This window comes from Olea europaea, chromosome 23 (genome assembly GCF_002742605.1).
Source record: "Olea europaea var. sylvestris chromosome 23, O_europaea_v1, whole genome shotgun sequence".
In the NCBI taxonomy this organism is placed as follows: domain Eukaryota; kingdom Viridiplantae; phylum Streptophyta; class Magnoliopsida; order Lamiales; family Oleaceae; genus Olea; species Olea europaea.
The window spans coordinates 3,210,856-3,223,088 of NC_036259.1; the positions used below are offsets into that span (position 1 = coordinate 3,210,856).

Consider the following 12,233-nt stretch of genomic DNA (forward strand, 5'->3'; position numbering starts at 1 on the left):
GGGTGGGGTGGGTGGGATGGGGTCGGGCAAGGCAGGGCGGATATCAACAAATGCATCAATGATCGATGCATCTCATATCGGACATGCACCAATACTCCAGGTTCCTATTATTGTTCTTGCCTTGATGGTTATTATGGCGATGGCAAAAGAGATGGTATTGGTTGTATTCCAATGATGGTGTCTCATAGCAAAATTGCAATAGGTAATTTTCTATTAATATTTTACATATTAAATAACTGGTAGAAATTATTTTTCTTAATTTTTCCTAAATGTTACTAGTTAATTATTAAATAAAATCAAATGCCCATTTTTATAATAAAACAAATAATATTATACAATTGCTTGTTGAAATTTTTTCTTATTATCATTATTTTAGATTAATTTAACTTTTTTAATTTTATAAATTGTTATTAATCAAATAAAAACATATAAAAATTAAACATTTAAAACAAATTAGGCAACACAATATAGGAGGCTTTATATGATGAACAACAATTCGCACGGACCAAGATATCATAATCTATACTCACAATATTAATATTAGTATTTAAATACCGTGTCGTTGTTATCTTAAAATCAAATTAGTAAACAAAAAAATAGATCAATATTCCTACTCTAGAAAACTAGAATGGAATTACTATTATTGTTGTCAACTTATTCAAGTTTCAGAAGCAGAGAAAAATCAAAAAACGTGAAGAAAAATTTTACAAACAAAATGGTGGTATCTTGGTACAACAACAAACATCAACTAATGAAGTTATACTTGAAAAAACACGACTTTTCACTGTTAAAAGGCTAGAAAAAAGAAACTCATTACTTCGAGGTTGTAAGAAAACAACAAACCAAAGATAAAGAATGGAGGAGGAAGAGAGAAAATCGATTGATAGCAGCCTCCAAACTTGATTGCATAATGTAAGATTACAATGGTTTATATAGTGCAAAACTAAGGAAACATAATAAGACTAAACTACCCTTAACCTAATTAACTTATTACTTTAACATCTACCCTCAAACTCACGATGCTACGATAAGGAGCAACGAGAGTGACCAACAAAAAGCGTAAATGATAAATCGAATTTGACTTTGTGGCAAAGTCTACAAGTTGCAACGACGGAGAGCAACAAAAGGTAGGGAAATGATGCCCAACTGCAGATAACCAACGAAACCACACAATCTCAGCTAAACCCACCGCAGATAACCAACGAAACCATACAATCTCAGCTAAACCAAACGGATGCAAATTTCAAATTCCAAATGAACTTGACTTATCAATTCCAAGAACTGACTATGCCAAATTCCAAACTCTAGATAGCTTGGACAAACAAAATTTCTAATCCCATAAACTGGGCAAACAAACCAAAATTTCAAATCCCGTGAACCGGGCATCAAATGAAATTTTCAATCCCACGAACTGGGCACAAATTTCAAATTCAAGCTAGACAAATGCCAAATTCCAGATACACTGGATCAACACCAAAACAAATTTCCAATCCAAACTAGATCCAACATTAATTAACCGACCTAATAAGTTGTCTAATACGCCAAAAGCAGCCCAAACCAATTACAGAAACTAAATTGCTGACCAAACAACCCAAAATTCAGCCCATTCACTATCCTTTCAAAATTCTTAATGAAGCAGCCAAAAAAAAAATATCACAGCCCAATCAGTAGCCCAGACTATGAAAAATATTGTAGCCCAAACAATAGCCAAACGAAGAACAAATATTGCAGCCCAAGAGGAAATAACAAATCGAAGGCCCAGTCAATATGCCCAATTAAGCCCAACTAAGTAATCCAACACCCAGCTCAAACATAACTTCCTCCAATTACTTCAGCCCACTAACCAATGCAAATTAAATTACCTAGCCCATTAGTCCAATAACAATCCCAATCAATAACCTGGTCCAATCACAACCCACAACAACCACCCCAATCCAAGAATGAGCCTAAGCCCAATCAATAACTAAATAGACAATCTCATAGACAACCCCACAGACAACTCACGGCCCAGAATTTCAACCTAATTCATTGCCGTTTCATCTCGCCGGTACCACACCTCCGCTGAAGCCTCCACCGCCGTACCCGCTGTCTTCACCTTCCCGTCATACCTGTAACCACAACCACCTCCGTCATCTATCACCCTTTTTCTCAACAACCGGGATGTGCTGCCTTCTCCACAGGTCTCGTCGCTGGCCACCACATCTCCAACTGTAACCTCCTCTGGAAACATGACCACGTCCACGACCGCGGCCACCAAGAGTATAAAATTTTTCACGTTAGCCGACTTTCTTCTTCGTTGTTTTCTGCGTATATGATTTGTCACCAGCCTCAAATCTTCATAGCCTCACAGTTGCCTCAATTTCTATGTGTTTGTATATAATTAATAATAGCACAATGTTGATCATGCAAGCTGCCTTCAATTATTTCCACCATGAATAGCCGCCTTTTGCATGTATAATCTCCAAAAAATGGCCAACAACTTCTGCCTCTTTTCTCCAATAGCTGGCTGCCCTTTTTTATCTTCAATTCCTCCTCAAAAGTTGCTGCTAATGTGTGCATATAATATATTTCAGCAGCACAATGTTTTTGTGATTCCCCCAGTTGACAGCCCTTTTTTTTTTTCTCCAGCATCAGTCCACCTTTTTTTTTCTCCCGCAGCAGTCGCTGGCTTAGTTTGCGATTGATGCTTTGGCGCGGCCGAGGGAGCTAGGGCTTTCTTCGGCTCGATTTTTTTTTTGCATAAGCTGCGACATGTCCTCCGTATCGTCGTCTCTTCTGCTGCTTCATGCTTTTCCGCCATTTTTCAGCACCAGAAGAAAAACCCAAGCCTTTGCAGATATATCAGAAATAGAAATCTTTAATTGAACTCTTCATTCATGGTTATATGAACTGATCTATGTTAAAGGGATAAAGGTGTAGCAGTTTGGTGAAACCCCTAGCCGCAATGAACAGGACAATGCGTAGACAAAGAAACAAAGTAAAACAAAAAAAATTGGCCGGGCGAGTAGCAAAAGGCCGCTCGCCGGAAAACGACACCTTGCAAGTTTAATCCAAAATCAAACCCGCTCTGATACCATGTAAAAAAATAACAAACCAAAGATGAAGAATGGAGGAGAAAGAGAGAAAATCGATTGATAGCAGCCTCCAAACTTGATTGCATAATGTAAGATTACAATGGTTTATATAGTGCAAAACTAATGAAACATAATAAGACTAAACTACCCTTAAGTCAAATACTTGGTCAAGGAGGTCAAGGGATAGTTTATAAAAGAATGTTACCTGATGTAAAAATCATAGTAATAAAGAAATCTAAGTTAGTAGATGCAAATCAAGTGGAGCAATTCATTAATGAGATTGTCATGCTTTCACAAAGTATTCATATAAATGTAGTTAAGCTGTTGGGTTGTTGCCCGAAAATAGAGGTTCCTTTATTAGTTAATGAATTCATATGCAATGGAACCCTTTTCAATCATATCCATGACAAGAGCGATGAGTTTCCATTGTCATGGAACACATGCTTGAAAATTGATACTGAAGTTGGAGAAGCACTTGCATAATTTCTACAACTTCTTTTCCCCTCCATCACAAAGACATGAAGTCAACTAATATACTGCTTGATGAAAAATATGTAGCCAAAAGTTTCAGACTTTGGAATTTCAAGGTCAATTATAGTGGATCATACTCATCTAAATACCCTAGTAAGATGAACATTTAGATATGTAGATTCAGAGTACTTCCAGTCAAATCGATTTACCGAAAAAAAGTGATGTTTATAGTTATGGAGTTGTTCTTGTCGAGCTCTTGACTGGGTAAAGGCTAATATCTTTGGCTAAGATACAAGAAGAAAAAATGTTTAGCAATAAGATTTTTGTTATGTATGGAAGCAGAATATCTTTAAAGAATTTTTGATACCCAAGTCTTAGAGCGGGGTAAGAGGGAAGAGCTTATTGTGGTGGCAAGGCTTGCTCAAATGTGCTTAAATCTTAATGGGAAGAAAAGGCCAAATTTAAAAGAAATAGTCATGGATTCGGAGCTTGTTAGAATGTCTCAAACACATTCATCTATATCTGAAACTTATTATCAAGGCGTCAATTACACAAATCAGAAGCAATATTGATGGCAAATGATAACTACGCATGGACAAGTACCTATGGCAATATGGATGCTTATCCCTCAAAGATTCACACCGTCTAATGCCTTTACTAGTTTCTATACAATTTCCTCATTTATTGTCACTATATGCTTTCGTGATTGTGTATTTAAAGACTTAAATAACACTAGTGTATTGCCCGTGTAATGCATGGGTTGTATTTTTTTTTTGTACGTAATGTGTGTTGAATATGAAAGTGTGAGGTGACATATGTACATTTATTGATTGAATGGTCATTTGTAGATGTGTGTTACTTTCATGCATTCGACAACGGAATGAAATTAATTTCGATTAAGAAATAAAGATATGACGAAGTACAAAATTTTAACCTCTAGCAAAAAAGAAATTGGGATTTATGCATTTGAGAGTCAGCTGCAAGATGAGGGCTCGAAAGTAGCGAAATATTTCAAAGTTTTACTATAGGAATAAGGTTTATATTTGAAAATTTCAGTATGAAAAGGAATTGTGAATACACGGTTTAACAGAAAACCTTTTTTGTGATTTTGTCAACTTCATGTGTAAAAGCAGCCAACAAAAGGAGCAGGCAATCAGCCAAAAATAAGCCAACTAAAGAAGCAAATAGCCAATCTAGAGGCTAAGAACAAAGGGGTGATAGAGGAATATTTTGCCAATCGCCATTCCTCATTTACGGAAGACATACTAATTAAACCTCTGTCAAATAAGCTAAAAATAAGCTAAAAATGCCTCAGCTTGTTGGATATAAGGAGAGAAAAACCCCCTCAGCCAACTAGATAAGTACACATCATGGATGAAATTCTAAAAATTAAAGACGCTACAACTACTTCAAAAACGCTTGGTAATTACACATCATGAGAAAGTCAAATCACAAACTAGACAAACTTAGCAACGACATTCCTAGCCCAGTTTATTGGTTCAAGAGCCAGAACTACTCCCAAAAAATTGAGGAAATACATGGAAATGACATTTGGACGGTAGCAAATTTTAGTATTGGCCTTTGAATCATTAAATGAATAAAAAAAAGTTAAAATGTAAGTTTATACTAAAAGGGTGATTTTACCCTTCACTATACACCCGACTGTTAGAAAAAATTCAAACTGACCGATCGACCTTCGAAGAAAACCGACGCCAACTGCCTGAAGAACGACCGATCAACTACCGGCCGAAAACACCAACGTTCAACCGTACCTGTATGCTACTATTCCAATTAGTTTTGGCGCTCGAAGTTTATTATTACAAGTTCTAGTTTTTAGATTCATTATTTTTACGCTTATTCGGTTTAAATTCATCATCATGTAAAGTTGTTAGATTGTGGGTGTGAATGGAGTGAAAAATGTGAATTTTTTGTAATTTTTGGATCTCTCCATCGTTGATAATGGCGATTTCGCCTGCGGGAAGACGATGACTGTTAACAGTCGGGTTGATCCGGCTATTAACAGTCGGGTACTCGACTGTTAACAGCCGTGGGCCGACTGTTAACAGTCGGCCCAATCATTGTTAACAGTCATGGGCCGACTATTAAACAGTCGTACCCGACTGTTAACAGTCGATCCAGTGACTGTTTAATTATTTTTTTTCAATTTTTATAATTAATTTATTTTTTTATTTGATTAAATAATTATGTTATTTATTTAATTTTTATAATTGTCTTTTATTTTATTTATTTTATTTAATTATTTAATTTTTATAATTGTCTTTTATTTTATTTATATAATTTAATTATTTAATTTTTATAATTGTCTTTTATTTATATAATTTAATAATTGAATATTATCTAAAATTAACAATTTATTTTGTTCCTTTTATTTTTGTTTTTATGAAATAATCTTTGAATTTTTTTTTCAAATTTATTTAGATAATATATATATATTTAAATTTTTTTAAAAATGTATTTAATTTGAAATTTTTTATTCGTAAATATATTTTCTAAATGATTACAAGATTAATTTGATTAAATAATAATTATGTTAATTTTTTTATAATTCCCTTTTTTTACATAATTTAATAATTGAATAGATAATGTTGTCTGAAATTAACAATTTATTTTTTTCTTTTATGAAATAATCTTTGATTTTGTTCTAATTTATTTAAATAATATTTATATTCTTTATCTTTTTTTAAAAATGTATTTAATTTGAAATTTTTTTTGTAAATATATTATCCAAATGTAATATACAAGATAAACTAAATTATTTTAATTTTTAAATTTGCATTGAATTTATTTTGTTATTAGCGTCAATGTCTTGCGTATTGTATAATAGTTATAATTCGGTTGCCTTGAATTTTTTGAGATTATGCGTTACTTTATTATCTATTATTCAATGTTCTAACATTTGAGTTTTTGCAGGATGGAGTATCATTTAGATGGGGAGTTGAGATAGATGGCGGGGAAAGCTACTTGGAACAGTAGCTTTGAGAGTTTTATTGTGGCGTTGAAGCTGCTTGATGATCATCACGGAGATATGTTGTGACAGTCCTTCATGTGGCCACTGTACCAAATGCGAGAGGTGCAGTACTCAGGACAGATCATCGATGCACTTCTATGTCGACTTTTGAGGCCAGTCGACAATGATTTCTTCCACTTCGACCTCGAGGGCAAGGTCGTCAGTTTCTCGATTTATGAGTTTAGCTTGATCACTGGACTGAGGATTACGAACGACGATGCAACCATTGAGAGAAGCAATAGGCTGTATGAGACGTACTTCTAGGGACATGGGTCAGTGCATCTACCTGAGTTGATGGTCGTGATTAGGGGGTGCGACCAGATGCTAGATAGATTGAAGCTTGGGCTGCTCTATATCCTCGAGAGTGTGATGAGGTGTCATCACAAGAAGACTACCATCGACATTTTTCATTTGAAAGTTGTTGATGACATTGATGCGTTCAACAACTATCCATGGGGCCAGAGATGCTACGAAGACACCGTACATGTCTTCACTAGATTACACTTGAGGCCCGGGGGTCAATGCGTAAATACGATACATATGGGTTGCCCTTATCGGTGCAGGTAAATGTTTAATATAATTAAAGTTAAAGTTTTAGTATATTACATTTATGTATAATAAGTGTATGCGTTGTAGATTTGGGTGTGTGAGACAGTCCCTGCACTGGGAGCCCGCTTCGCGAAGCGAGGGGAGACATGATACCCTCGGATGCATCATTGGATATTGTCGCGAGTGGAGGGATATCCCACTGGGAAACAGTTATCGGCCCTCCTCGACGATCCTCAGGTAAGTATTATGCATTTGTGATTTATATTATACGTAGTTTAAATCTATTTACATAATCGTTAACTAGTTCAAATGTCAACATGTCAGTTTGAAGTCATACCTGAGTTGACGCCGTCGATGGAAGAGGAGGCTTGGGATCTTGTGTGGGATGTAGGCGTTCCGCACACCGAAGACGAGTAGATGTCTAATCCGAGTATAGACCGAGATTGGGTATGTGAATTAAATATAATTTATTGAATATCGTCGATGTATAAATTTATTGAATAATTTTTAATGTTATTTATGTAGGAGGGCGGTCCGCTGGATCGACGATCACCTCCGTTGAGGGTATCGCCGCCACCATTGGCATCATCTCCATCGAGGGCATCGCCGCCGACATTGGCATAGCCTCCACCGAGGGCATCACCACCGCCATTGGCATCGCCTCCACCGAGGGCATCCACCATTGGCATCACCACCGCCGAGGGTATCTCCTTTTCCCTCGTCTAGACACGTCCCCCGTGTATCGTCGACACACACTGATGATTTGTATGCCCGTCTAATTGGATTTATAGCGGAGGAGGTCGGCGCGCTACGACGAGAGTTGACGGAGAGGGTCGACGATCTGACGGGGAAGGTCAACTATTTGACAGTGAGGGTCGACGATATGGGACGAGAGTTGACAGGGAGGGTTGATGATCTATCCCATGATATTGGAATGCTACGGTCTTGTGTTGTCGACTTTCAAGATGCGGTAGTGACACTTAGAGAAGATGGGGGGACAGAGTGGATGGTGGAGATGATCGAGAGGGTGGCAGAGATGGTGATGGAGAGGGGGGTCACCCACATTTTGGCATGACGAGACATTAGAGTCATTCTGGTTGTTTATGGAGGAGGATAGGGTGGGGGCGACGGGGGGGAGGCACTGATGGGAGAGACAGAGGAGGTGGCAACAGAGCGAGAGGCCCCGATGGGAACGACAGAGGAGGTGGCGACGGAGGGAGAGGCACCAATGGGGGGACGGATGAGGTGACGACGGAGGAGGTGGCCCCGATGGGAGGGGCAGATGAGGTAGTAACGGAGGAGGGGGCCCCAGAGAACTAGAGGAAGCCCATCATGATTGAGGGTAAGAGACATACTGTTGATGAGATGGAGCAGGTGGTTGACAAGACGTTGAGAGTGCCATCACAGTATGTTGTTTCCTCCTTCACGGCTGAGGCCAAGAGGAGGACGTTCATCGATGGGACGTACCCGAATTTATTCAGAGAGGTGGATAATGCCAAGTGGAAAGCATTCGAGACGGAGTGAAGGAGAATTATCCCTGGGTAAGTATTGTATGATTTTAATAAAGCGCTGTACGCTAACTCGTCTATGCTTATTTTAACATTTCCCTATTTTTTCAGAGCTACCCGCACGATAGGTAACTGGACGATCTCGGACGCTTACAAGTGGTTCCATGATATCACGACTTCGAGAGCTTGGCTCGCCGACGATGTAAGTGAACTATTCATTTCGTATTTTGTATGTATACGTTACTTTGTGTTTATTAAATGAATAATAAATAATTTTTTGGTGTTTCTTGATGCAGCACATCGACCTGGCCATGGACTTGCTGCGAGATCAAGCTCAGAGACATCCAAAATCATTTGACGTCCATGGTCTAGTCATATTAAACACCGAGTTCCTGTGTGCCATTACGATAGAGTATCAGTCGCTCCAACTTATGGGTAACGAGTACACAGTGCCAGAATATATGCTCGAGTGGGTCATAGGATTGTCGCCGAGTGTTGGGGAAAAATCATGGGAGGGTTGTACACATATACATTCCAGCGTGCATTAATAAGCACTATGTTACGCTGGAGATCGTTTTTGCTGACACGACTATATATGTGTACAACCCAGATCATTCATGTTTGACGCAAGGGTAGTTGGAGCAAAACTTGGAGTCCGTAGCTGTAATTGTTCCTATGATGGCCAGACAAATCGGGATGACTGTATAGGACAGATTGTAGATTGTTCGGAACACGACGACATCGCGACAGTCCATAAGGTAAATGTTTGAACTTTGTTGTTTTCATCTTTCAGATTTAATTTTTTAGCTACACAGTACTGAACTGATCCATTCTTGTTCAATTGTAGTGGCGACTGCGGCATATTTGTCATTAAGTACGTTAAATTTTTAAGTATGGGATATAAGGTTGATGGAATCAACTAATCATAGATACAGAACTGGAGAAAGAATTTAGCATGTGATTTGTTTGAATTTAATGGTGACCCATAAATTTGTATTAAATATATGTAACATTCGAATTGTAAATTTATTTATTTTTTGTGATTATGAAATAATTGTAAATTTGTGTTCGGTGTATATAACATTCACATTGTAAATATAATTATTTTTTTTATTATGAAATAATTGTAAATTTGTATTCAATGTATATAATTATTTTTTTGTAAGTTGATTTTTTGTTATTTTACACATATGCTGAGAATGGAACTAATTTTTCCATATGAATCATTGTAAATACCATTTATCAAGAATAAATATAGAACATTGAACATTTATGAAGAATAACTATTGAACGTACCTATCTAATTGTCATTTAGGAGAATTTGACTGATACAAAATTGTCGAGTATACCCTATGGCTCTGCACCTGCCACACCTACGCGATCGAGAAAACTCTCCGATAGATGGTATTCTAGATGTACTTGGACGTCCAGGACCACGCGGTTCAACTGCTGGTGGCAACAAATCATTAAACGGGAGAATGTGCTCTGGAACTTCTCACTCTGTTTCATTCGGCAGAGGAAATATAGTCTTCGCATATGCTGTTCTCCAAGACTCAGTCGTATAATACAAAGAGCATAATGTTCTCGCTGCAAAGCCTCGATACATGGCCACCGCAACTGTATGCTCACATGAAAAACTCTCCAACTGAAATCTCATACAAGTGCATGTGTTATCAGTCAAGTCTACCATATATACCGTATTATGTGCACATTGCACGAAGAAGCGGAGCTCATCTAGTGCTTCACATTCAACTTCCTTGCAACTTCTGCTGCCTTAAAGAGTTTCTCCTCTTGAGCTGGGGCCAGCATGCTACTGCAACTCTGTGACGCCGCACGTCGGTCATGAAACCACTGTTGCAGCTTGTTACGAATGTTCTCAATCATTGCGAGAATTTGTAACTCTCGATCCTTCTTAAACAATGCATTGAGAGACTTCGCATTAGTCGACGTCATCATGTTGTGCCGACATCATCATGTTGTATCGACGTCCTGAAAAGTATGACCGCGCCCAATGTTCGATCCCTATGTTCGTCAGATACTCCAACGTCGGTAATGATTTACTTCTTATCTCAAACATGAACTTATTACACTCTTCAGCACTGTAAGCTTCGGCTGCTCTCTTGAACAATGAAATGATGTCTTTGCCCCGATACCTAGTTTTCAAATTACCTTATATATGGTACATGCAATACCCGTGATATGCCTCTGGAAAAATTTCAGCGATACCGTTTATTATAGACTGTCCCCGATCGGTTACAAAGGCAAGGTTTTCGATTTCCCCGATCACTTTCCTCAGTTTCGAAAAGAACCAATGCATGGACAGATCATTCTCGCTATCGACTATGCCGAATGCAATAGGGTAAATTTGGATGTTGGCATCTTGACATGTAGCAATAATTAATTTGCCTTGATATTTAGTTTTCAGAGTTGTACCATCAACTAGAATTACGGGTTGCATTGCATTTTGAAAACCCCGAATATATTGTCCAAGAGCTATGAAGAAATACTTAAAACAATTATCGCTCCCTGTCTCAATAAAAAATGTCGTGCCAGTATTAGTTCTCCCCATGTTATGGCAAAACCTGGCCAATTTAGCATAGCTCTCCTCAGCCGATCCCATTAAATCCTCCAACGCACATTCTTTGGCCTTCCAGGCTTTCTGGTAGCTCATGACCACTCCATACTCTTGACGAACGTCGTTAATGATGTCCAAAGGTCTGTAGATCATCAGTGGGTCCTAATACTTGTGCATTATTTGTCGACCAATAAACCATGCTCGAGCTTGCCTGTGATCGTTTCGAAGAATTCCCACTTCTCAAGTTTGTTCCCGTGAATACTTGTGAAATACAAAGCACTCATTCGTGTCCATCTTAGTTGCTCTCAAGCGCCAATTGCAACTGCCTTCGATGCAGGCAACTGTCAACAATGACTTGTTTGATTTCTTTACCTTGAACTCAAAGTTATATTTTAATACCAGTCGGTGCACAGCTTCCTGCAAATCTTTCTTGGTTTCAACCAGTTACTCGACATACAAGTCCTCATAATCGAGAGCCACACGGGAAGAATTGGAGGACGGTCCACTTGTTCCAACCTTTGAGCTCCCACCCGGCTCATGTTTCCGTCGGGATAAAGCAATCAAATTTTCATTTGTAAACTCGTTTATATTCTCATTGTCTTCAACCGTCGACGAAATTTCGCGTGTAACAGCGACATCACGATCAGAAGCAACTTTCTCAGGAATAACCATATCATCCGCAAGAACTATCTCCACTGTCTCCCAAAAACCTCGATCATTGTTATCCGCCCTATCTGAATCTTCGCATTCACCTTCTATAATATCTTTCATAATTAAAGTCACACCAAGAACAGTCGGAGTTCGATGCATTTTATTCAATTTTAATAGATAATTCAATTCAGCATCATTAGTAACGAATACCAGTGGCATCAGAATGGATGAATCCCCATAACCGTTGAATATATATCTCAATTGCATATCGTATTGAGATTGATCGACATTCAACTTATTTTGCAAATCGAGGTACATTTCTAAGTATGGTGTACTCTCTGTTATGAGAATTGCAATACAACCACGTATGTCACTCG

General features: G+C 38.1%; 1 protein-coding gene across 1 annotated transcript; it reads left to right on the plus strand.

The window, feature by feature from the left end:
• Positions 1-2,944: 2,944 nt before the first annotated feature.
• On the plus strand, positions 2,945-3,557 carry LOC111371922 (wall-associated receptor kinase-like 1). Its single transcript, XM_022994073.1, has 2 exons — positions 2,945-3,000; positions 3,188-3,557. The coding sequence occupies exons 1-2, from the start codon at positions 2,945-2,947 to the stop codon at positions 3,555-3,557; spliced, it is 426 nt and encodes a 141-aa protein (XP_022849841.1).
• The last annotated feature ends 8,676 nt before the right edge of the window (positions 3,558-12,233 follow it).

Excerpts from the sequence above, each read along its gene's own strand:
- LOC111371922 (XM_022994073.1), top strand. The coding sequence starts at position 2,945 with ATGAACAGGACAATGCGTAGACAAAGAAACAAAGTAAAACAAAAAAAA. Across the intron at positions 3,001-3,187 it reads AAACAAAAAAAATTGGCCGG|TGCAAAACTAATGAAACATA; the intron begins GCGAGTAGCAAA and ends TGGTTTATATAG.